The 27,575-nt window shown below is 40.7% G+C and overlaps 1 protein-coding gene across 3 annotated transcripts in view; it reads left to right on the top strand.

The window, feature by feature from the left end:
- Nucleotides 1-27,575, top strand: part of Fmn1 (formin 1) — a 366,255-nt gene that overhangs the window by 165,575 nt on the left and 173,105 nt on the right. For all 3 annotated transcript variants that reach the window (XM_085696503.2, XM_085696502.2, XM_048459738.3), the window contains 2 exons: nucleotides 18,171-18,958; nucleotides 22,157-22,307. In XM_085696503.2, coding sequence (XP_085552629.2) covers nucleotides 18,171-18,958; nucleotides 22,157-22,307 — 939 coding nt within the window. The remainder of the gene's footprint in view (nucleotides 1-18,170; nucleotides 18,959-22,156; nucleotides 22,308-27,575) is intronic.

Genomic DNA, 27,575 nt, shown 5'->3' with positions numbered 1-27,575 from the left:
ACTGAGCACATTTCTCCTAGGGAATGTGGGCACATCTTTGAATCATTTATTGTGAATACTTTTTTAGAGCAAATAATTGTTCTTAAGACCAAAAGGTTGTTAATAATTTTCTCCCCGCCCTCATTCTTTGTCGCGTGTGGATTGCTTCCTAATTCCCATGAAATCCCGTGGATCCATGAGGCGTGGCTAAGTGTTCACGTTCCCTGTTCTTGGTGCCTGGGACTCAAGTCTTGCACTCTAGGGGCATCACTCACTAGTCATTCATTAGCAACCTCATTACCTAGAAAAGAGACAGAGAGGCTGCCAGCTCTCTGTAATACCTCCTGGAATGCTCCCCGCTCCCCAGACCTGCATTCAGGCACTCTGATGGCAAAAGATTTTTAAGAAAAACGCAACTCAAAAGTCTAGAGAACATTCCTGAAGACTGCTGGAGGACTTTGCACAGCAACCCTGAAATCATAAAACCAATCATACTCAGGCACGGAAAGAAGTTTCCTCCTTGATGAATTCCATTTGTAGAATTGAATTACTAGTATTTTTGTCACAGATAGGTCAGGTTTGAATTTATTGCTATACCATTATTACCTATGATACATTGGTTTAAAAATCTGAAAAATAACACGAAGCAAATAAAAATGAGAAAATAGTCTGAAGAAAATAGTTTTTTTTTACTGTTATTGTTATTTGTTTTCAAATGCAGTTGAGATGGGATCCAGTCTAACAACATTAGAATGAAAAAAATCTTCTTGCCGATATTTATAAAAATAATTTTTTTTCTTCAAACACCTCAGCCATTCTAACCAGCTTCATATACTGTGTTAATATCATGTTCAAGTGCATGCAACCAGGAAGCCTCCTGCTGCTCTGTTGCAGACTGGAGAAAGGGGATGGTCCACCATGGAATGCCTAGTAATCTAAACACTTAGAGTGTAAGTGGTGTGTAACCATTTAAGGCAGATGACTGGCCTAGATATTCGGTCAGTGCATTTTCTCCTGAAGATGCACGTTGTCTCTCGTAGCCAACACGCCCATTCTGTGAAACAGCAAGGGGGCCCTCACGTGGAATAGCATAGACATCATGTGGTTTGATGGAACATTATAAAACTGACCCTCTGTCATGAACATATGTATTAGTTATTAATCTTTGCATAATTTGTGAAGGAGTTATGAATGAGCTTTCAGGTAACACTGTCCCTGTCTCTACACTGTTAAATATGTGCAGCTATAAAGTCAAAGATGGGTTATGGGGAAGAAAAATAATAATCATCTATAATCCTCTGTCAGAATAAATTTGAAATGACATTTAAATGTTACACAAAATTAAGATATATGATGAAAACATTTTATATATTATATTTCATGTTTGATCAGTTAGAAAATAAGACTTATTTGAATTCATTTTTTATGTTTACTTAGGGTAATACTGGTCTTGTAGCAATTATCCTTTCAAAAAGTACAAATTACAGAGACGGAGATCAATCAAAAATAATGCAGTTTAGTGGAAGACAGGGAGGAGGGAGGGAAGAAGAATGCGGTTTGTCTATCTTCCAGGAGAAGAGAATCAAGTCAAAATGCGATCTGGTCCTTTCCAAGTTGTTCTGACTGCAGCCTTCTAGAGCGACCTTTCTTACGAATCTCGATGTTCCAAGTACCATCAGCCTTCTAGTAATCAGAACACATGTTCTGCCAAGGCCCACTGTCATCTTAACTGTTTAAGGCATCAAACACCCTAGGTTTATAAATATATAATTAAAGCCCCACAGAAAAATAAACCTAGATGGGGGATTTATGCTTTTCTTAATTCATGTTTATACAAAGAGCAGATCTGTTTTTGTAAATATTACATCAGTTCTCTTTGAGCGCAAATAACTTGGTGCGCCGCCGCCAAAGCCGTTTCTAGAAGCGATGGGTATTGATGCCCTGTGGTTAAGAAACCTTTTCTGTGGCGTTGTAGAATTGGGCTGTTACTCACACTGGCATCACTTGGGGGCCCGCTGCTCTCTGGCTGTGGGTGCACTTCATCGCTTGCGTCCCATGGGTTGCAAGCAGTCTCAATTGCAATTCAACTTAAGAAACATTTCTGCCCCATCCTAGACAGATCCTTAATGATCCATGCTTTAGAAGACAGAATTATTTTTACACAGAAACTTAGAAATACTCTTTCCACTACAAAGGGAAAAAGCCTATCACCCACATTGTCTTGGATGCTGCATTAATCATTTTGTCACCACGGTGACAAACACTGGGGAAACAATCCTAAAGGAAAGAAGATTTGTTTTGGTTCCCAAATTCAGAGATTCATTGTAAACTTACTTTATGGTCGAGGACCCAAGCGTGTGGTGGAAAAGGCAAGTCACCTCACAGTAGACAGGGCACAGAGAGGCACAGGAAGGGGGCCAGGATATGATACAGTCCTTGAGGACATACTTGCAGCCTCCAGGTAGTCCTCAGCTTCTAACGTTTCTAGGACGTCCCCAGGGTAGTGCTGCCTATGGGAACCAAGGCTGGGTGGTGGATTTCTTGTCCAAAGCATATCAAAGTTCTTTTTGTTGCTCTAGGCATTCCCTACCCTCTTCCACCATCTTGTTGTCTGTTCCAGTGAAAGTATTGGGAACTACAACCACCAGTATGAGAGTGTGCGTGTGCGTGTGCGTGTGTGTGTGTGTTTAAAATAGTTGAGGATTCCATCGAATTAAATACTTTTGTTCCTCCTTCAGTGATGTTAGAACAAGAACAGTGCTCTGGACATTCTTCCGAAACAGAAATGTGCCATCTGTTCACAGTTACAGCAATATGTGTGTACTGAAGAATGTTTATTTTGACTTATTCTGGGTCACTTCATTGGTTGACCCTCATCTGGGCCCCGTGTGTATTATATAATCATTTAGCTGGAAGAACCAGTAGACAAAACAAGCTCCACACAGTCTGTATGGGATGGACCTAGAGCTTTGGGCTTGTAAGTGCTCAGAGTTGATGAGATTTGAGAGGAAAGATCATTGTCATAGCCAACCACGCACTTCCCAGCTGTGAGCTTGTTGAGGAAAGATTGTACAAATGAGTCTACCTGGTGTGGTATGATCCTTTATGGACACTACCCAGTCATTCCTCCCATTTCTTTTCCTTTTACTAAGTGAACCCAGTCGTCCTGGACAAAGTAAGTAGAGATTTCTGAGTGTTGAATGGGGACCTTAGAAAACTCTTCATTGATGCAGAAGTATCTGCTGAGGGGTGCATAAGAGAACAAGAGACCAAAATGATGACCTCATGAAGTGGACTCATTTGGAGAGTGGAAGGAAAATGAATAGGAGGTAGGACAGTATCAGAGAACCAAGATTCTAAAATGGCCCTTGAAATCTAAAGTTCCAAAGGAGAAGGAGGGGAAAACCTACCAAGCTGGTTAATGTGGGGATGCCTTTGGCTATTGATGTGAGCATTTTCAGCACAGTGCTGGCAGCATAGAACACGCGCCTTTATGTAGAGCCCCTCTGGGTCGAAGTCTTATGATTGACAGTGAATTTTAATTCCTGGTAGCTGCTGTTAGTTATGTCTGATAATATATATAAGCCCTACAATGTTTCTCAACCAGTGTTTTTTTAATTTGTTTTAAGTTTTTCTGAAGCTTGATATAAATGTTTTTCACCTTCCATAAAAATTGTACTGGGAAGCAAGGCGAGCCACAGCATCCTAGTTTTGCCGAATAGGTACTTTGTAAGAATGTGAAGCTCACAAAACTGATGGAAGTATAGGCTTCATCTTGGACCCCCAAAGTATATGAACCAACGATTAAATTAATCATATCATGGAACAATTTTGTCTGTTTGATTGGTGATGTTCTATGTAACTAAGGAAAATATGGATGATTTTTAGAGGACAATTTCAAAAACCTAAGGTACTCTGTTACACTAGAACTCATCCATTCTTAAGGCTGGATTAAGACAAACACAGGTTTAAGAAATCTGGCATGATACAGCCATCCCAATGATGAATTTAAGGCCACTGCTCTTTCTCACACTCAGTCTGCACAAAAATGAACCTGTCAGCAGCCGACCTTATGACTGGGGAAGACTTCAAGGAGTGGGCCCTTTCCCCACCCACACTGAACCAGTGGCCACTGATAGATTCTGGGAAGTGAGAAATCACTGCCATCAGTTGTGCAACCGCTGAAGAGCCTGCCAGGCTCCAAAGGAGCATTCTAAGCCAAAAATTACGCAGGTGGCTCTGGTTAAACTCACCGGGTATCAAAACAAGAGAGAAGCACATGAATATGGCAAAGGGACTTGTAGGGAGGAGCTGGGGATGATGGGATGGGAGAAAGACAGGAGGGGTGCAAAAGTAATCTGAATGTGTTGTCTACATGTGTGAAAATGTCAAACAAAATCAATAATAGTAATAATAATAATAATAATAATAAGGGTTGGAGAGATGGCTCAGTGGTTAAGAGCATTGCCTGCTCTTCCAAAGGTCCTGAGTTCAATTCCCGGCAACCACATGGTGACTCACAATTATCTGTAATGAGATCTGGTGCCCTCTTCTGGCCTGCAGGCTTACACACAGACAGAATATTGTATACATAATAAATAAATAAATAAATAACAAAAAACTTTAATAAAAAATAATAATAAATAATCTTGTTCACTAGTTGGATGATGCTAGACTTATTTTCCTTTCAGGACTGTGGCAACTTTTATTTATAGGCATTTTACTATTTATATTATTGATCAACTACGTAGGAAAACTCAGAGCCTTTGTCAGTCATGTGATGGAAAATGCACTGTGAGAAAAGGGAGGAAGTACAAGATCACTGTATTAAAGGTAACAGAATAGCCTAGTATGGAGCTGTGGGCTGTCCATCATCCGCCCTGGCCAGGATTCATGCTTCAGATGTTAAAATGCTGAGGAGCCTTGTAGCACCATCCAGACGATTGCCGCCAAGCATCTCTCGTCCCAGGCTTGCAAAGAGGAAGTTTTGGAAATGTGACCATAAAGTCAGACATCTTGTAATAGTTATGGAAGAGGTTCAGTGTTTCCTGAAAGGACTTATAAACTTGTGAATCTCTAGGGCGTAGACCTTTAAAGATTTTGAGGACTTATTTTACTCTATTGTCTGGGGGGTGTGTGTGTGTGTGTGTGTGTGTGTGTGTGTGCCAGCAGTGACAGGGGAGGGGTGTAAAGGAAAGAAGGGACCCATGCAAGCCCAGCTTTTCTAGCCGTTGAAGTTGTTCTCATGTATCTGCATAGATCTGGAAAGATGTGCTTTAAATGTTAGCATTCCAAAGATAGAAAACAGTCGCTCAAAGCAATCAGACCACAAAGACAAAGCACCCTAGTAACACATATGTGGATGCTATCCAAATATGCACATTTTATGGCAATAAAGCGTACAGGGTTTGAAATCAGAGATGTTCCTTTTACAGTGACGTGAAACCTGTTCACAGAATGGCCGACACTCCTCTGGAAGCCCCTAGTGAAACCTGATTTGTAAACACCCTGTGCCTCAATTATGATTTCTGTTGCTCCGACAAAACACCTTGAGCAAAGCAACTTGAGGAGGACAGGGTTTATTTCATCTTACATCTTATAGTCGACTCATCATCCAAGGGAGACAAAACAGGAACTGGTGCAGACGTCATAGAGAAATGCTGCTTACTGGCTTGCTTCCCATAGCTTGCTCAGCCTGCTTTCCTATAGCATTCAGGACTACCAACCCACAATGAGCCCACCCCTCCCACATCAATCATCAATCAAGAAACGTGCCACAGACTTGCCACCAACCTGGTGGGGCATTTTTTTTTTTAATTGAGATTTTTCTCTTCCCAAGTAACTCTAGCCTTGTGTCAAGTTGACATAAACCTAGCCAGCACACTCTGGTATTCTGACCCACACAGTTTACAGATAAAAATAATAGTCAGAAATATGAAATAAATTTAAGTTCATGCTGTAACTTTCTGATGAACTAGTGCCAGGTGCTTTTGTTGTATTTTTCCCTTTGCTTTCCTTTGTATCTCAGTATATGACAGAAAATGTGTCTCCTTGGGTCCATGACTGAAGAATTGGGACTGTACTCAGATTTGAAGTCCCTCTCACATCTTAGACCTTATGCAATGAGTGTGCCCTTTTGCCTGGGGCAAGTAGGTTTTGGAAATTTAGGGAAGCATTTTAGTCCAGGACCCAGATAATAAGGCCTTCTTATTTCTTTTCTTTGCTGATGACCTGACAATTTGGAGCTTACTCAGTGGTAGATCTATCCAGTGACTAATCCCTGGGGAGACTTGAAGTGTCAAGGAGAAGGTGGCTGTGACCTAGGCATGCATCACTGATCATTTGCTCAAGTAATGAAGCCAGGAAGTCAAGTACCACCTACTTGCTCATAAAATAAGTTTAGAGAGAGTAAATGGGTGCTCGGGACTTAGAGCAGATTAATATAATAAATATAATATAAAAAACTAAAATATAAAAAGCAACATGGATGACCTGGGGTGCCTTTGCTGATCAACCCAATTCATTGATTTTTTTTCATAGTTGTCAAGTAAAAGCTTACATTTGAATAGTACCTTGATAGTAACAGTCCTGTAAAACCTTGTCAGCTCAGCTGTACTTCAAGTGACAAACGACATGAACATACTGCTATTTTCAACTCCAACATGAGCTTCTCCAAAGTGCAGGCATTTTGGTGACCGTTTTCTCAAGACCTGATATGCTGGGGATGCTCTCTCTACAGCATTTGACCGTCAGAGATAGCAAAGAGCCCCTTCTCTATACAGAGATGTTCCCTCTACAGCATTTGACTGTTAGAGAGAGCCAAGAGCCCTCTCTCTGCTATAGTGAAGATGAGTTCATAGCCTCCTTAGTTCTTATAACCACAAGTCAGCCACAGGTAGGAAATTTCTCTTAATCATTCATCTGAATGGCATTTAGTTAACAGAAGTCCACATCAATTCTAAAGATGTAAACCTATTTTGTAGACAGAAATCCTAGAACCTTTATATATATTATAATATAGTTTTATATTATATACATTATATATTAATGTGTTTAAAGTATATCTAAATATTTATATTAAAATTATATATAATATAATTTAGTGACATTAAAATTACTTAATATTTTATATGTATCTTTATTTGGTAAAGGGCACATGTGATTAGGACAACACACTGGAGTCAGGTTTCTCCCTCCACCATGTGGATCCCAGGCATCAAACTCAAATTGTCATGTTGGAAGCAAGTGCTTTCCCCACTAAGCAACCTCATGAGGCTGCATGAATTTCAGCCTTATTTTCATTCCAGAAGAACTTAACAGCTGGTTCCTTTTGATGTTGACTGATTCTCATTGGATAATTCTTTGTACCTTGCCTAATAGTCGTTTTCAGTGTCCTACCTGGTTCCTAAAAGTGAAACAAAACAAGAAAAAGAATGTTTAAGCTGAAAGTTGGGAGCATGTAAATAAGGCATAATAAGGCATAATTTAGTTTCAAATGATACCATATCCTAGTTCCAAAATGGAACTGTTGTACAGATGGGGTATTGGCCACAGGACAGTTCCCCATCAAAGATAAGTGGGTGAGTCACTGAGACCAAAATATTAAAATGATTCTTATACTTAAGAGTCTGTCACAGTTTCAAGGGCCAGAGTTTCCTGTCATTTGCTTCTGAGCACACAAGAACTTTAAACAATTCATCATTGGACTAGTTGTGGGATATATAGCAATAATACAGCATAAAACTCCAATTCTCTTTTCTTACTACAGAAGGGATTGGTGTGTTGGCTTATTCTCTAAAAATGTATAATTTTGGGTTTGCTCGTTAGGGTTAGAATTACATTTTGGAAAAGCGAAGACTGAAAATTGTTGTAATGGATATCTCTGTGTATTCATCCTGTGATCTATACTTTATTTGGTTACATTAAAAAATTAGAAACAAAATATTACTAAAATATTCCCCTTTTTCTTTTATTTATTTCACAAAATATATGTTGCCTACACTCGTTTTGTATCCCAAGTACTAGCCTCAGTGCAAATTTCCAACATTTTTTGGTTTGTTTTGCTTCCCCACTACTTTTGTGGCTATTCCTACATATAGTTGCTGATTTTGAAAGTTTATTACTGAATTCTTTGAAATATCGTCTTTCAAGAATATATCTAATTTTCCCTTCATTGGCTACTTAACTTCTAATGTGTTTTCACAGAACCTTAATGAGTCCGCTGATCTCATGAGAACATTTGCTTTGGTAGTGAAAGGTGGGGCTCTTTATATAAACTGCATAATACCACACTCTAAGCTATTATGAAGTTTTCAAAACTAAAGCTGTCTACATTCATAGAAAGTTGAAAGATCTGAAGTCTTGCATGCGTAAAATTATTAACATTGTAGATCTTTAGGGAGCTTCATGGATTAAGCTTTAAATATCTAATTCTGGACAACAAAATGAAGCTTGGAGAAAACTTAAAGCCTGGCTCATGGCAAGGAGCTAGTGACTGAAGTATCCAGAAGTAGAATCTAACTCTCTTGATCTCTATTTAGCCAATTGGTTTTCTGTCATTTACATGGAAACCATTCAAGCTTCACCCTGTAGTTTAATGACTCCAGCTACTTTTCCGGAAGAACAGAGAGGAAATGTTTTCAATCAAGGATCTCTGATAAGAAAGTATCTCTCTGTATGTGTTTTGATATTTTGACTTACTAAGAGGTATTTAATGGGAATAATTATCAATTGCCAGTGTTGTATGATGAGGTGTATGGTAGACCGAGTCTATGTCTTTTAGTTAATATGTCTGTATTTCTCTTTCCTTGTTTGGGAAATAAAAATGTCAAAGTCAGCATTCTGACTGTTGTCAAAATTGTACACACTGATATAATACAAATGTATTATAAATTATAAGTGGTATATATTATTCCCCATTAATAATTTAGAGTTAGTCTGATTAACTTACTATCTAGTTAGCCATTTGATAATCATTCAAAATGGTGTTGTAACTCAAATTACAACAGGATTCAAATTCCTTTATGATCATTTTCGAGCTGTGGGCTCTTATGCAGGTTGGGACATCCTCAACAAGGTGTGTCTCACTGAGTTGCAAGAACTAGAATGAGTAAATGAAGACTCAGGGCAGTGTGCTCAACACTCTATGTTGACTTCTTCCTTTGTCCATTCTGAGCATCAGCATTGCCTTCCCAGATAGGCCAAGTACATGTATTCGTTGTCCAGCACTTATGCATTGCAATCTATTCCCATGTCAATCTAAGTGAACTTTTCATTGTTTCGAATGTTCTTTCCTCCTTCCCTTCCCCCTCCCCAGTCCTGTTTTTCTCATTCTTCCTAAGTTCTCATTACGGGGATGTATCAGATGTACCTCACGTTTCTGAGTGTCCCTGAGATGCCCTTTTGGTTGTAACTTGATGTGCTTTTATTTCTGATAAGAAGAAAAAAAATTACTGATAATAGTTAATTAAAGCCAGCTATTGGCAATTTATGGGCTTTTCATAAACCTGATGCCATTCTTTTCATTAACAGAGATCTTTTATTTTACTCTGGCAACAGTAAGGCAGTTAAGTAAGGGGCAGTTGTAGTGTTTATGCAACTATCAAAATGGAACACAACAGTAAAACCCAGTTGTCCATATCCAAATCAACAGAGACAACATCTTCTTGCCTTGCCAAAGCATTCTGTGAGTGCTGAATCTCATCCCTTTCGAGTCTTCCCTGTTCTTCGAGTTCTGCTTTCCTTCCCTTTCCTTTCCCCTGCTCCCCTCTGCTTACACTGCACCTTCCTGGATTGGTGAAGCTTTGCTCTCCTTTTGCTTAGTTCCCCCATACTGTCTAGCCTTCCCCAGCACCAGGATGGAGACTTTGGAAGGGTCCCTGGAAGGAACTGCCTTGCTCCAGTGGCACAGCACTTCAACTTGACTTTTTACTGACCTAGCAGCAGCAATGGGAGAGAATGTTCATAGCAAGAGCAAAACGCCAGTGGATCGTTTTCTCACTGTGCTGGCTCTCACCTGGTGTCTGTCATCGGCTGGCATTTGTCCACCTTCTCTTTGACAGACATGCGGGCGGAGACCAGACGAGCACATGTCTCCTTCTGTTGCTTGAGTTTCAGTACAGTGTGTTCTTTCGATAGTATCTCTGAAAGGTAGTATTATGGAGGATATTAAAAAATAATGAGGATTTGGTTGGGAAAGGGAGAACCAGCCCCAGAGGAAGCTGGGGAAGCTATGTAGAGCCCAGTTCCTAATCAGATTACAATCATAAATGTAATTCAGTTCTCACTCATGTGGGGATAGCCCTTGAATATACTAAGGAGGGGATACTTAGCTATGTTATATATTTTGAATTATTAAAACTATATACAGTCAACAATAACTTTGAGAAACACATTAATTTTAAAAACTGAATTTTCTAGGCCAAAAAATAGATAGGAAGCAGATAAGAAGTGATGTCAATGGTCTGTTAAGAGTCTGCATCAGGGATACACCCTGCTCAGCCACAGATCCCGACTGCCAGAAGAGCATACCCTACCTTCAGAACTTGTCTGCTCTCTTTGTTCTCCCAGAAGACCCAATCCCTCAGATTCATATCAAACACAGCCTATCTACCACCCCATTCATGCCGTCTATGGATGTCACAAACCATCCCCTTCTGACCTCCCAGAAATTAGCACCAAAACTCAGATGCCCAGAAGGCCCTGAACTACTACATCGCTGAAGCACAAGAAAAGGGCCGTTCCTACATGAAGATGATAGAGGTGGTTTTCTTTAAAAAAGGAAATTAATAAACCCCTTCTAAAAATCCAGGAAATCACAGATAGTTGGAGGAGATGAATAAATCTCTCAAATCCAAGAAAAAGCAAACAGTTGAAGGAAATGAATAAAATTGTTCAAGACCCAAAAATGGAAATAGTAGCAATAAGGAAAACACAAACTGAGGGAATTTTGAAAATGGGAAATCTAAGTAAGTGAGCAGGAACTACAAATGCAAGTTTCACCAACAGAATACAAGATATGGAGGAGAAAATCACAGTTATTGAAGATATGATAGAAGAAATGGATACATCAGCCAAAAAAATGTTAAATCTAAAAAATGCCTGACATAAAATATCCAGGAAATCTGGGACACTATGTACAGACCAAATCTAAGAAAAATAGGAATAGAGAAAAGTAGAGAATCCCAGCTTATAGGTCCAAAAAATATTTTCAACAAAATTACAGAAGAAAAATTTCCTAACCTAGAGCAGAAAAATATCAAATGGAAAAAAGAAAGCATATTTAACAAATGGTGCTGGCATAACTGAATATCAACATGTAGAAGAATGAAAACAGACCCATATCTATCACCATGCACAAAACTCAGGCCCAAATGAATCAAAGATCTCAACATAAAGCCAGCCACACTGAACCTTATAGAAGAGAAAGTGGGAAGTACACTTGAACACTTTGGCCCAGGAGACCACTTCCTAACTATAGCCCCTAGCAGCACCGACACTGAGAGAAACAATTAATAAATGGGACCTCTAGAAACTGAAAAGCTTCTGTAAAGCAAAGGACGCAGTCAACAAGACAAAAAGACAGGCTACAGAATGGGGAAAGATCTTCACTAATCCATATCAGACAGAGGTCTAATCTCCAAAATATACAAAGGGCACCCAGTTGGTTTTTTTGTTTTTGTTTTTTTTTTTTAACAAAACACTACTACAACTTAAAAAAAAATCCTGGATAGCTATAAAAAGAACTGCTGGAATTATCACCATCCCCCAATTTCATGTTATACGAAACATCTATATTAATTATCTATATTAATAAAAACAGCATGGTATCGGCATGAAAACTGATACGTGGATAGTGGAGTATAATTGAAATCCCAGACATAAATCCACAGACCTACGGACACCTGGAAAAAAGACATCATCTTCAATAAATGGTGGTACCCACATGAAGAAGAATGCAAATGGATCTATATTTATTACCCTGCACAAAACTCAGGTCCAAGTGAACCATAAACTAGATACACTGAACCTGATAGTAGGGAAAATGGGGGCTAGCCTTGAACACATTGGTACAGAAGAAGGCTTTCTGTCCAGAACACCAATAGCTCAGGTGCTAAGACAGAATGAATGGGGTCTTATGATACTGAAAAGCTTCTGTAAGGCAAAGGAAACTGTCAATCAGACAAAGAAGCAATCTACAGAATGGGAAAAGTCTTTTACCAACTCCATATCCAATAGAGGATTAATACCCAAAATAAATGAAGAACTCAAGAAACTAGATACTACAAAACCAAATAATCCAATTTAAAATTGGGACATAGATCTAAACATAAAATTCTCGATAGAGGAATCTCAAATGGCTAGGAAACACTTAAAGAAATGTTCAGCATGCTTAGCTACCAAGGAAATACAAATCGAAACTACTTTGAGAATTCATCTTTCACCTGTCAGAATAGCTAAGATCAACAATAACACAAGTGACAGCTCATGCTGGAGAGGATGTGGAGTAAAGGAACCCTCCACTCTTGCTGATGGGAATGCATTGGAGGCATTATGGAAATCAATGTGGCAATTCCTCTGAAAATCAGGAATCGATCTACCTCAAGACCCAGCTATACCCAAAGGACATTCCATTCTACCACAAGGACACTTGCCTCAACTACTTTCATTGTGGCTTTATTCATAATAGCCAAAAATTGGAAGCAACTTAGATGTTCCTCAACTGAAGAATGGGTAAAGGAAATGTAGTATATTTACATAAGGGAGTATATTACTCACTATTAAAAATATGACATCATGAAACTTGCAGGCATGTGGATAGAACTAGAAAAAAATCATACTGAGTGAGGTAAGCCAGACTCAGAAAGACAAACATGGTATTATTATAAGTGGATATTAGCCATTAAGTAAATGATAACCAAGCTACAGTTCAGAGACCCAGAGAAGTTAGGCAACAAGGAGGGCTGTGAGAGGTTGCGTGAAAAAAAAAAAGTCTGCATCAATCTGTAAGTGATGGCGGATAACTGACAAAGCTGAGGTTTTGCAGTTTATGCTGTGCATAGGGCTACCATGAACACAAAGAGAGCCTAATGCTTTTTATTGAAACTTCTTTTGTAGTTGGATAGGTAATGTAGAGGCTCAAAGAAGACTTCATACTTAAAGGTCAATCAATCAATCAATTCTACTCACTTAGCATTGTGGATACTTAACTAGCCAAATGCTACGTAATGTTCTGGAAGTTTAAACATGCATAAGGCGTGGTTCCCAACTGCCTGGAGTCTTTAGATTTTCCAGGAAGATAAACAGAAATGACTATCATACAGTTTGAACCTAGAAAGTTCTTTGGCAATACAGACAATGGAAAAGTTGTGTCTAGAGGAACCAAGGAAAGTTCAGCTGAGCTTGAGTGAGTTTTTCCTAGGACTTTCAATGAGTGGAAATAAGAGATTGAAGGTGTTGATGGGGTAGCAGGTAAGCAAGTGATCAGGTGAGACTGATCATGCATTCAAGTGCAACTTGGGGATTGCATCGGTAAGTGTTTGAAAAAGGCAGAGATCAAGTTTGCATGAATAACGACTACCATGTGAAGAAGTTAGTGCCTGCTGTGTAAAAATACTATTCTTTCAATGTGAACAATGAAAAAATGCCCTCTTTGCTGGGACATAGCTGTTAGGAAAGGCCAGAAGGCGGCACTGGTACCATGGTGTCATTATCTCAGCAGCTGTGGTCAATCAGAATAAAGATGAACAAGAGCTGCTGTTAGCTTCTGCTCTGGCTCCTAACAAAACCTCTTAGTGAGTTTTAGTAGCGCTGACCCAAGGAAAGTCTGCAGGATTGGGCCTGATCAGTACCTTCTACAGTGTTCTCCAGAGGGCTCTGATGTGGAGCAGGTTTGAGAACCATTCCTTGAACCAACAGAAATAATGTCGAAGAAAGCAAGCAGCATGATTTCCATGGAATTGCCTTGTTGGTGGTGGTGAGTTTGAAGGGGCTAGGTTTGGATTAACAGACTCTGCGTGTTCACTGTTCAAGTAAAGGAGAGTGCCCGAGTCAGAGAGGCACTATGTTCCATTCACTTAGCTTTATTTGTAGCTGGGGGTTCTGAGGTCTGGACTTGCTGGTTCATACAGAGAACCAGGATCCTAGAGAAAGGTCATCTTAGAGCAAGTATGTGATTATCAAGCAAAGTTCTGCTCAGAGCCCCAGTCACGAAATCACTTCTCTCTCTCTCTAGAGCGGAGCTTAGACTAAGAAGGGAAAGCAGCACATGCAGAGATGTAGTGAAGAGGGGAGAGACAGAGCTAAAGACAGCTTTCCAAACAATGCGTTTTCTGGCGTGAATGTACCTGAGGTGCATGGTGAATAATACAACCAGACACGTCAGAAATAATTTAGTAGGAAATTGATGGGCCGAAGGAGGGGCTTTCTACCAGGACAAAGAGGTTATTGAATGGTGATGGGCATAGGTTCAGTTTTGCTTGTGGGTAAGGGAGCAGGTGGGCATTAAATCTTAGTGATCGGTAGGATTTCTCGTCATGACCTCAGCATGTTGGTGTGGAATGCCTGGGACTTCATCGCTTGCCTTCTTATTCATCCATCCCCCATGCCAGTGAGTACAACTTATATAGAACATACTTATGGAATCTACACTGGTTAATCTACTCTTGGTAATCTTTCCTTGGATGTTTGTTGCAAAGAAAAGGAGTTCAGAGAAGACAATATTTCATGAAAGAGCATGATCCTGGGAGAGGTACGGAGATGTATAAGCCTGGAGTCCATGGCCCATCTCAGCAAGGGGCAAGGGCCCAAAGTGCACAAAAGGCAGAAAAGCAATCAGTGGAGTGACCTGGGGTAATTTTTTCATTCAAGTCTGTAAGTAATAACTAAGTGTGGAAGGGGTCTTAAGGAATAAAACAAATGAAATTTTTTTTTTAAGAAAAATTTTCCTGGAATCAGAGTTGGTTAAATTGAAGTTTAAAACAAGCAAATAAAATCAGGTAGATTTTAACCATTGTTCTGAATTTTAAAAAGAAGAAAAAAATGGCCCAGTGAAAGGCTTGGGTGACATGGATGAAGACAAAGGGCTAAATCAGAAACTGAGTAGAACAAGGAGCCCACACAGTGCACAGACGATGCCAGATGACTTAAGAGGAATTCCAGAGGAGAAACTGGAGTTTGCCACGAAGGAGCTCTGTTTCAGACTAGTGGAATCTCTGGTAGTTGATTAAATATGCAGGTATATTAATCTGAAGGACAGTTGGAATCACAGTCTGAAGGCACCAATTTAGAAGAAGCAACATATCACTGAGTGAATCTCATCTATTGCTTGAATACAGAAAACATTGTACAGAGAGAATGCAATGTGAGAAAAAGAATGGCAAACACATGCCTCGCCGATCAACGTCTGAGGAATAAAGGGGAGAGGACTTCAGGGCTGACTGGAGAAAAAAAAAATACCTGGATAGGAGGAGTGCGGTGTGGAATTAGGATTCCAGTGAAGTTCAGTTTCAAGGCACCAGCTGCAGTCGGCACAAATAGAGAGGACAGGGGAAATCCACTGAAAAATGCCGACTAAATCCCATAAGTTCTCATAGAATGGTGGACAGACGCCAGCTGTAATTTGGCTCCAAGTAAGCAGATGAGAAAGCGGACACAGCAAACACTGGGTGACATTTTTATGTTCCGTTCTTGTTTTTTACTCCCAAAAGCTCTGCTGTGAAGAAAAAGAGGGGGAAGAGAAACCTGACAGCTGGGGAATTTAAAAGATACTTTTGAAGCATGGAGCAGGATAGATAGACTATTGCACCAGGAATCATGCCTGGCGAGATCACAATGCACAGAGGTGGTCACTGCTCTCCGGTGTGTCTGGCATTGCAAAAGGCAACAGCAGTAGCAGTTAACTTACACAGTACTTCGTTCTTAATGCTCCTTAACACCTGGGTTTACAAATAGGAACTCATCTGCCCATCATAGTTTTCTTAAAGGGAAACTATGGTAGAGAGACATTAACCTGCCCAATTGGTCTTCCGCCTACTTCAGCAAGCTCACGCATTAAACTCAGCTTCCAAAACAATGCCTAAGAGCATATATCATCAGAGGTGAAATGGGCCTACAAGTATAGATGCTGCTCAGTTACCTTATTGGAAGAGAATTTCTTTAGGGAACGCGTGTCTCTGCAGTTATTTCGTATCTGTAAGAGGCTGAGTGTTAAGTCGTGTCTTGACTTGTCAGTACTGATCAACTCAGTAATACTTGTCAATACACACAATACAAAAACTTGTCTTGAAAATGGGTTTAGCGAGGAAGTTATTTTTTTGTGACAAAACTAAAGTAGTCACAGAAATTAAAACCAAATGTTGGTGTGTAATTCCAAGTAAAAATTGCAATAGGGTGTAGGAGAGATGGAGAGAGAAGTGATGGGTCTGGAATGATGCTGAAACAAAGGTAACCTTAGCTACACAACTGGATGAAGCTCCGAGTTGTTTGCAGGTACTTGGTAGTAGAACACATGAAAATTGGACATCCTTTTGTATTTGTAGTATATTTGCTCATATTGATGACTTCTGCTTTTCCTACTTTTATGCCTTCGTTCATCCAAAGTGTTAACGGAAAATTTACAAAAATAATTATTTCCGATGCTCTTATTGTAATGTCATCACTATTAAGACCTGATTTACATGAATCATCTCATTTTATCTTTAAAAACAAAAACAAAAACAAAACAAAACAAAACAAGACCAGAAATGTCTCACTGTTACCCCTCCTTCACAAATGAAGAAACAGCTAGGCTAAAGCACAGACCTAGAGAGCAGCAAAGTTTAGACCTGGGATAGATAGGTGAATCCAGGCCCAGGTTCTTAACCCATCCACCCTGCTGCACGTTCTAGTGCTCCCTCCACTTCCTTTAGAGTTTCCCCAGGGGTTGCCATGTTTAAGAATGGGAAGATTATCCGTCAGAAACTTTTGTCTCTAATTTCTCCTGCTACTTGGGGATTGATTTGTCAGAATCAATATTGGGAAATATTTGAACCTAGTTAAAAATAATAGGTAAAATGTATCTCAGTGAAGGCAGATGGCTTCCCGTTTTATTTAGCCTTGCTGACTAGATCATTAAACGCATTTCTTTAACAATTTAATGTAGAGGATTATACCCTTGTATCTAGCTGTTTTGCTAGATATCTGTGGGCTGAGGTTACAGCAAAGAAAGACTTGATTAGCCATTAAGCAAGGCCCTTGAGACAGAGAGTGTGTGTCTGACTGTTTCCGCCATTTTATCTATCTTCCTTTCCAATGCCGTGCTCACTGCTGGGGTCCAGAAATAGAGATGTCATCCAGTGTCCTCTGATGTCATCCAGTGGAGTTAATTATCTGGATGAGGGCCAGCAGGGAGAAATAGACCCAAACAACCACACTGGTCAGCTTTTATCTGGAAACTTAAAGAAACAAACAATAAAAAGTACCATCGCTCGTCCCCACACCTCCTATTTCTGCTGCAGTGTTGTGGAAAGCTGATGGGGAAAGGCTCTCTAAGGAACACAGAGAACAGCAGCCCTACACCAGCACAAGCTCTGGATGGCCTCCCCTACCCCGCATGTTTTTCTTTTTCTCAATCCACACCAAAGGCTATAAAAGATACATTCAAGCATGTCCAAACCGCTATCAAATTAATTTCTTCTGCATTCGATATTAAAATTGAGTGAAAATTCTTAAGTAGAAGATTTGCTCTAAACTTTAACTCATGACAGTTATCTCCCATAACCTCAGACAGGATGAAGTTTTCCAAGAGCTCCTAGATACTTAGTTGTCTGGAAAATTCTGAAACAAAGATTTGTACCCTTTTGGATTCTTGAACAAGTGTCTCCATTTCTTTGCATCACACAGGCCAGTCTTTAAGACGGTGGTTTTCAACCTGTGGGTCACTATCCCTTTGACAAACCTCTATCTCCAAAAGTATTTACATTGCAATTCATAACAGTAGCAAAATTACAGTTATGAAGTTGTAACAAAATTAATTTTATTGTTGGGCATCACTACAACATGAGGAACTTTATTAAAGGGTCACAGCATCAGGAAAGTTGAGAACCACTGCTTTAAAAAGCACATTCACACATTCATGGTACTGTTGAATGCCTAGTGGACATTAGCTATCATTAAATTCTTACTTTCTGATTGATTATTTTTTCCCCTCGCAGGCTCAATTTGAACTCAAGACATTTCACATGCGGGGTGAGCATGCATTAATAACAGCAAGACTTGAAGAAACCATTGAAAATCTCAAGCAACAGTTAAACCACCGCTGGGGAGGAGGATGTGAAGAGATGAGAGACGCCTGCATCTCCACTGATGATGACTGCCCCCCAAAGGCCTTCAGAAATGTGTGCATCCAGACAGACAGAGAGACGTTCCTGAAGCCCTGTGAAGGTGAAAACAAGGCAACCAGAAATAACCAGATAGTACCCAAGAAGTTGAATATCTCATTAACCCAGCTCTCGCCCACAAAAGACAGCAAAGACAACCATGCACCTCTTCAGACAGAGGAGGGCATCTTGTCTAGTCAACAGAAGAAATCACCTCCTCCCTCCATACCTCCTCTTCTTCCCCCTCCCATCCCTCCCCCTCCCCCTCTCCCCACTGAACTCGGACCTTTGCCACCAGCACCACCCATATCACCCATGAGCACTGGGCCACCACCACCACCTCCTCCACCTCCTCCACCACCTCCCTTGCCTCCAAGTGCTGGACCTCCCCCACCTCCTCCCCCACCACCACTTCCTAATGTGCTGGCTCTCCCTAACAGTGGGGGGCTTCCTCCTCCTCCTCCACCTCCTCCTCCTCCCCCAGGACTTGCACCCCCACCTCCTCCTGGACTCTCCTTTGGACTCAGCTCTTCTTCTAGCCAGTGTCCGCGTAAACCAGCCATTGAGCCCAGCTGTCCCATGAAGCCTTTGTATTGGACTAGGATACAAATCAGTGATAAGAGGTAAACTCACCCTTGACCCATTCTTGGTTGCAAACTCATGGGATTTTTCCCAAGTGCTGTTTAATTAAGAACAGTTCAATATTTACATTGGGAAGCACCCATTCTTAAACTTAATCTGTTGAATGCCTTGAGTACGCAAGCTTAGAGTGTCGGGGGAGGGGGGTGGATAGTCTTCGCAAACTCTGCTGGGAGGATGTGTTCAGTATGTCTTCATCAAGGTAAGTGTTCCATTTCATGGACAGAAGAGTCCAGGTCTAGGCGAGGGCCATCTCTAATACCACTGTATTAGTTGAGTTCTTATAAAGAAATTGGAGCAGTCTCTCTGCGCTGTTAATCACTGAGGGTTACGACAATATCTTTTATGATATCCTTTCTTAGTTTTTGATAACCAGACTTGTCATCTGGTGTCGGTCATTTTTTTTCTATCACTGTGACAAATACCTGAGAAAAATGTGAAAGAATTTATTTTGACTTATGGTCTCAGAGATTCCAGTCTATCATGCCAGTGAGGGTGTAGCACAGCAGGGTAGCTCCTCTCCTGGGCAGGAAGGAGAGAAACAGAACACACCAGAAACCTTCTCCTTTATTCCATCTGGGCAATGAGCCTGTGGGATAATATACTCATATTCAGGGCTGATCTTCTCACCCTTGGTTAATTCTCTTTGAAAAGGTTCCTGCAGATACTTTCAAAGCATCACTAATCTGCAGGGGCTTCAGTTGAATCTGGTTATTTAGCAGTTACAGGTATGCTTTTCATTTTCTGGTAAAAATACTGAGATGGTTGAGTTATTCATTGGTTAGATCAGAAGAGAGTCTTAAAATATAACTCCACTCCCCACTTTGAATTCTATTTATTCCCCAACTCAAAATGGTGGTACTGAATTTTCAAGCTTTTGTAAAATTCTTCTCAAGGAAGGCAAGACAACTAAACATATAGTTCACAATTATAAAAAAAAAAATTGGAAACCACTGTAAGAGCAGGGGAAATACCACCAACCCAGGCATTTGATGAACAGAGTTGATGATGTATTTCATATTGTCCCAAGTCCTCCTGCCAAAAACTAAGGGTCAAGAGTTTACTTGTGGAAATTTCTAGATGTATTTATTTATTGCTGTTAAAAGTGTTTTATAATTTCCCAAATGAATGGGTTAAAAAAAAGAAGATGATCCTAAAATAGTCCCCAACACTAACACTAATGTGCTAGCTTGCCATTTCTCATTCGAGATTTAGATATTTCCTAAGAGATGATTTCCCAGAATAGTTGAGTTGTGTTTCTTTATTAGTGCTCTCAGCTCATTGCAGTCTCTCGCCAGTGATGAATCCCACCTGTGAGCCCCGGACTAGCTTATTCTGACCGCACATGGAACTGGCTCACACCTGTTTCTCACTTGCATGCCTTCACTTCATCCCCTAAGAGACGTCATGAGCAACCAAAGCCATAGGCCTAACATCATAAAACCTCATGCTGGGAGGACGGGCCCTTCATCCACTGTTCAAGGAAGAGTAAATGAGAATTGGGGGGAAAACCATTGATTTTTTTTTTCTCTTGTCATTTTCTCCATTTTTTTTTTTAATGAAAACAGTCAAACCCTCAAGCTTACATTAGTTATGTGGGCTGGACAGGTTCTGCAAACACCATAAATCCAGTGCTTCGCTTTCAGATGAAATGAAAAATAGATGACCAGGACATTAGCAGTGGCTGACTTGAAGGATGTGCTGGCCTTGTGTCCTCTGTGATGTGTTAAGACCACAGCATGGCCCCTCTCTGCCAATGTGACACATTCAGGTTCTTTTTTCATGAGTCCCTCATTAAAAATTTTATACCTCTGAGCCCAACTGCTTTGAGTATGAAAATCAGGATTTGGTACCAAATCATTTAATAATGTAACATATATGTTTATTCTATGTGAAGTAGACTATATAGTATGTTATATAAACTTTATTTTTAGTTTTAATTGAAACAAAAATATATATTGAAACAAAGGTAAATACTATGGGGTGTTATGGATCATTCATGCCATGCTCACGTATTTGAAAAATTAACATAGAAGAAATTTACCTTTTCTTTCTTTCTGGCATTAATAGTAACTTGAAAAAGCATTTCAGTTCCACCAGTGTGCAGAAGGCATATGCCAGCTCTTAGAGGTGGTTCTGATATACTTGATTTCTGGCAGCTGCTTGTCCACTGCTTTATAACAGACTGTTTCTGGAAAATAAAATACAAATTCCCATGGATGCTTTAGTTGGAATCCCATGGGGAAAGGGGGACTGATGCACGACAAAATGTCATGGTTTTGTGAGGCAGAGGAGCAGCTGACTGGTCATTTATTAAAGCCTTTGAACCAAAATGACCTGATTCAATCCTGAAAACTGTCTTTAAAATCCCAAGGGGGTGGGCACATCTTTACCTTCCCGTTCCATTTCCAGTCCTCTGAAGAATGACTTTGGACCTGTGGAATGGCTCTGTCAAGTAGGATGCTTGCCTACTGATGACTTGAATTTGATTGCAGGGTCCCAGGTGGTGGAAGAAAAGCACCGAAATTGCCCTCTGACCTGCACATGCATGCCATGACCGGCGTATCTTTTTCCCACACGTATATCTCTCCTATACGTGTGTGTGCACATGATGAATAAGTAAACTATAATACATTCTTAAGAATGTCCTTGCCCGTGTATAGAACTGATTATCCCTTCTGCCTCCCGTTGATGCTATTTTTGCCTTCTTGACATGCCACAGCTGAGAGAGGAGCGGTTTGCATGGCCCCAAACATCACCGCAGAAATTCTAGTCCGAAGAGCCTCCAGAGCTCTTGTACTGAACTAACGACCATTATAGTTTTTGTGTGTTTGCATGAATATTTTGACTCCTAAAATGTGTGACATGAGAAGCTTTTATCCAAGCATTACCAGGGTTTTACATTTGTTAAAAAAATGCATTAGAGGGCTGGAGAGATGGCTCAGTGGTTAAGAGCATTGCCTGCTCTTCCAAAGGTCCTGAGTTCAATTCCCGACAACCACATGGTGGCTCACAACCATCTGCAATGAGGTCTGGTGCCCTCTTCTGGCCTGCAGACATACACACAGACAGAATATTGTATACATAATAAATAAATATTTTTAAAAATGCATTAGAGAAAGATGTCATCATCTTGTACTATTCCCTCTTCCTACAGTTAACTTGATGCTTTCTCTTTCAAGCCAAGATGCCACACCAACTTTATGGGACTCCTTAGAAGAACCTCACATCAGGGACACCAGTGAGTTTGAATATTTATTCTCCAAAGACACAACTCAACAGAAGAAAAAACCCCTGTCGGAGAGCTATGAGAAGAAGAACAAAGTCAAAAAGGTACTGTGCGATCATCATTGTAATCACAGACATATGGGAATTCCCTCATCCTGCTGGCTGCTGCTCTTTCCCGGAAAGATAACCTAAGCTTGAATGGCAAAAGGATCCAGTTAGTTTTAAAAAACCTAGGCCTGCTGTTTTGGTTTTATCTTCTGAATTTTTAAATGTTATTCTGAGCTATTGTTTGTGTTAGTTAGGGTTACTGTTGCTGTGATGAAACACCATGACCAAAGAAACTTGTGGAAGAAAGGATTTATTTAGTCTTATGCTTCCTTGTCCCTCACTGTTCATCATTAATGGAAGTTGGGACAGGGACTCAGACGGGGCAGGAACCTGGAGACAGGAGCTGATGTAGAGGCCATGGAGGAGTGTTGCCTACTAGTTTGCCCCTCATGGCTTGCTCACCTTGCTTTCTTCTGGAACCCAGGACCACTAACCTGGAGTGACCCCACCTGCAATGAACTGACCCTCCTCCATTGATCACTCATTAAGAAAATGCCCTCAGCTTGCCTATTGCTGGATCTTATGACAGCATCTTCTCAACTGAGGCTCCCTTCTCTCCAGTGACCCTAGCTTGTGTCAAGCTGACATCAAACTAGCCAGCACAGCTATAGTCATTAATTCTATTAAAAATGTATTTAAATTGCTGTTAGTGAAAGTCGTTTGTATTCCACCCAAAAAAATAGATCTCATAGGACTGTGATGATTGCTCAGTTGGTAAAGTATCTTACCAATAAACGTGAGGACCTGAAATCCTCAAAAAAAAAAAAGTCAGGGGTAGAATGAGTGCCCGTAATACTGGCCCTAGAGAGACAAAGATAGACGGATCCCTGGGGCTTGATGACCTAGATGTCAACTCTAGTTCAGCAGGAGACCCTGTCTCAAAAACTAAGGTGTAGAGTAGCTAAAGAAGGCACCCACAGTCAGACTCTGACTTCTAAACGCATGTACACAAAGATTTCTGTGGACTCACTCATGTATACATAAATATGCATGTATACATGCAAATATCTCATTCATAGAACCAGTTTATTAGACTCTATGGCAGAGGGCAGTGTTCTAAGTCTGTGTTCGAATGTGATAACAAGCAAAATGGAATGTTCTGTCCTTTACACTAGCTATTTTTCTTCAGTAGCTACTAAGTATGGTAACAGTAAGTTCTATTGGACAGCTCTTTGTAAATATTAGCAATGTGTAAGAGGGAGAAAAACCAACCCTAAAATGGTTATTGCCCTGTGGAGTTTAACAGGCATTAATACAAGTAAACCTTGGCAATCCTACAGTCGAGTAAGGTGAGAGAATCGGCATAGGCAAGGGGTGGGTGGGATCTACACTTTTAAGTGGTGTTTTCAAGGCAAGTCCCATTGGGAAGATCACTTCTGGGTAAGGGCATGAGGATTTAAAAACCAAAAGCTGCCAGTCTTCTGTAGACCTACTTTGCCGTCATCAAGCAAGGCAGACGTGAGGCCCAATCATACCCCAGCTAAACACTGTGACACAAGGAAAGATGCCAGCCCTTGCTCTCTCCTAATCCCCGAGCTGTAGTACAAGATAACATCTGCTATGGTGTAGTAAATCTCCCAAAGGTCCATTTGGTAAAACTTCGGTCCCCAGGGTGGTACTACTGGCCCCTTTAGGATACAGTGCCAGGAGAAGGTCCCTAAGTCACTGAGGACATACCCTCAATAGGATTGTAGGACCCTAGTCTCTCATCACTTTCAGCTCAAGAGGTGGGCAGAGAAGTTGGACCTGCCGTGTTTTCCTACCCTGATATACTGCCTTTGCCAAGGACCGGAAGCAAAAAAGACACAGAATTTTGGCATAGAACATGTGAAATAATGGGTAAAAATAAACCTTTTCTCTTTCTACGTTATTTGCTTCAGGAATCCTCAGGTATCTTGTTATTGTGCACAAAAGCTGGCTAATACAGGAGCCTCACATCAAGCCCTTCTGTGATAATGAAATGAGCTCACGCTGTGCGTTAGTCTGTGGTACGCGATCAGCCCGCATTCTCTGATGACTGCCGGCCGTGTTCTGTGGTGGTTGCTATGGCCATCTGATGGACGTTGGCCACATTCTGTGGTGGTTTGCTATGGTCATTTGATGGATGCTGGCCATCTTCTATGGTGGTTTGTTATGGCCATCTGATGGTTGCCGATCATGTTCCGTGATGGTTTGCTATGGCCATCTGATGGCTGCTGGCCATATTCTGTGGTGATTTGCGATGGCCATCTGATGGCTGCTAGCCATGTTCTATGGTGGTTTGCTATGGCCGCCGCCTCACAGCTCCTCTACCTTGTTCTGTTAGCAACAGAGTTGTGCTCATGGTTTTATGAGCCCTGGTTCAGTTGCTGATTGGCTCTGTGAACTTGGAGGGAGTGGTTGTCTTCCTTCTCATATTTTCTCTTTCCTAGAAAATATAATTGTCAATACCAAATCTACCTGGCCAGGGTGCTGTGAAGTCTTTGCGAATTTGAGAAAGTTTCAAATGTATAATCAGACGGTGTTACTGTCATCCATACTTCCTTCTCATATTATGTGGTGGGTCGGGTCTCACATGTCAGTTTATACTCCCTGTTCTGCTACAAACATAACTATATTGCATGAAATGGGCTGCAACTTACAGAAGAAAAACCAGACGTTCCTGATTGTAGTTTTGTGATCCAAATTAAATTTTCCCATGGACCTAAAACCATGATCAACAATTTTCATCCATAAAGCACACTAGAAATATTCTATCATGAGAAAAATGTGATCCCAATAATTAGGTATGGTAATGAATCTTTTTTCTTTTTTTTTTAACTTTTAATAGTGTGTATATGTATGTGTTTGTATGTGCATTTGTGTGCGTGAATGTCTATACCTGTGGAGGCTGGAAGAGGGCCTTAGATCCCCTGGAGCTGGAGTTACAGGAGGTGTGGGCTCTCCAACATGGGTGCTAGCATTTAAACCCAAGCTCCCTGAAAGAACAGCAAGTGCTCTTAACCACTGATCCATCTCTCTAGTCCATAGAATGAACCTTTTAAGAGTACGTACTACATAGAACAACTGAGGTTCTTCTGTAAGAGTAGTACCAGGCAAGAAGTCACTGACAAACCTTGAAATGGATTCCAGGAAAGTTAGGATCTTACATATAGATGTGGGGAGTAGGCGGGGGCTGTCTGGCTTTTTAGATGCCATCTATCACTATAAGAAAGGCAGAAGGAAAATCCCTACACTCCTAAGACGCCCTCAGTTTACCTCTGCCAGCAAAGTTTCTCTAACTAACCAGAAACTCTCCAAGTATTGTCTTGTGCAATATCATATTAAATTCTTCTGTGTTCTTCATTTCTTCTTCAGTTGTATTGCTCTGCTTTGTTTCTCTCTGGATGTTTTGGTAACATGTTGTTTCCTCCCAAAATGAATTATTTCTGTTTTTGGAAATGAATATTTGTTTTCAAATCCATTAACATTTGGTCATTCATTCTAGTTTCTTATCTTCTAATTGTGTGCCTATTCAACAGTTGACTTTAATAAAGGCCATTAGTTCTTGATAATTTGTTTTGTTGCTTAGTCTGAAGGAAGGATGTACTTCCTTTGAACTCTGCAAGTTTGCTCCTTGATGAGGTTCCGTCACCCCACAGAGCCTATGTGCATGTGTACAATGTTTGAGGGTTCTCTACAAATGGAGCCAAACAACCTGGGTCCAGTGGGCTTCCCAGGACGGGTAGTGTTTGGAGTTTTCAGTGAACTTTGTAGCCTACCTTAAGTTGAGGTTCTAAGTTGTAAAAAAAGTAAAAAGCTAAATCAAGGCCAGAAGACTGCAGACCTGCTCCTTTGAGCCTGCTCAGCCTCCATGCCTGTGGCCAGATTGCAAATATCAAGATGGAACCTTTGGTCTCTTCTAGAATGAGATGTCTGCTTTTCTTTCTCCTGAAGTGAAGATGAAAGTGGCTTTTTAGAGAACTTTCAGGTTTGGGGGCCAAATCCTTCAGCATAATCATGAGATGGTTCCCATGTGAGAAGACCTCAAGGACACGTGTCAAATAGGTCTTTTCATAATGCCTGTACTGGAGGCAGAACCGTGTGTGTTGGGTATTGAAGCACCTAGCTTTTTGTATTCTGGAAGGAGAGGCTCAGCTAACATCGAGGCAGAAAGGTACAAATCTCACAAGTAGACCTGTGCATTCCACATGGATTCTTCAGAAATGGTGGACTTTATTGTCCAGTCTGCTGAACTCAGGGGAGAACTTCTAATATCAAGCTTTATAATAGTGATTACATTTCCCATTGGTGATCTTGTCTTACACTAAGACACACATGAATTCTCAAACTGGGCAGTAATCTTGTTCTCCAATCAGCAGTCTAAGAATTAAAAGAAACCCGCTCATAGTATAGTTCCATTCTCTCATCAGGACATAGAAACCAAGGCTGAAGGGACTTCTAGGACTTTGAGCCTCTATAACTGGGAAGATGGTATTGCCGAGCATGGGAGAGAACCCACAAGATCTTCAGCACAGCTCTGCGATTCCCTCTTTAGTTCACCACACTGTTGATAGCCACAGTTCTCGCTGAGATGATTGAAGTTGATGAACAGGAACAGCTGATGCTAGAGGAGCCAAGACAAGCTACACTTGGTGAAGTCTAAACTGTTTCTTTTCATTGCGAGATTATCCAAAGTGTTCTTTAGTATTCTATTGAGGGGGAGGGAGAATTCAAACTCCTGAAGAAAAATATGTGCCATGTGTACCATTAGGGCAAAGAAACACATAGATTTCAAGTGTATTGTTTCCCTTGAGTCAACCCAATGAATTTTGTGTATTAACTGTAAAAGATCCTAGACAGGACACTTTGCACACTCAGGCGCTTGCCATCCTCATCCTCGTCATGCCCAGCAGCCACTACAAACACAGCAGGAACCAAACTGAGAACCAGAGCACAGAACACAACCATTGACAATATCACCACCACTAGGTACAGTCCACTCCGAGCACACTGCCTTCCCGCATCAACCTTTTCTGTATAAAACTGAGAATAGCGACTTTTCAACATGACTATTATGGGAATAAAAGGAAATTATAATTATGCAAATACTTGTAGGTGTTTAATGTTAATCTCTTGTTTTATAAACTACTGTCATGTCAATGGTTTGGGAAGAAGCTATTGCCAGGTGTGTTGACACACACTTGTAGTCATGGTACCTGGGAAGCTGAAGCAAGAGGACCATAGGATTGAAGCTACACTCGCCTATATGAGACTGTGTTTTATTTTGGTTTCTTTTTTTTAAAA

The sequence above is a fragment of the Myodes glareolus genome, chromosome 10, assembly GCF_982192425.1.
Source record: "Myodes glareolus chromosome 10, mMyoGla1.1, whole genome shotgun sequence".
NCBI lineage: Eukaryota > Metazoa > Chordata > Mammalia > Rodentia > Cricetidae > Myodes > Myodes glareolus.
This window is presented reverse-complemented; position numbering and strand designations above follow the sequence as displayed.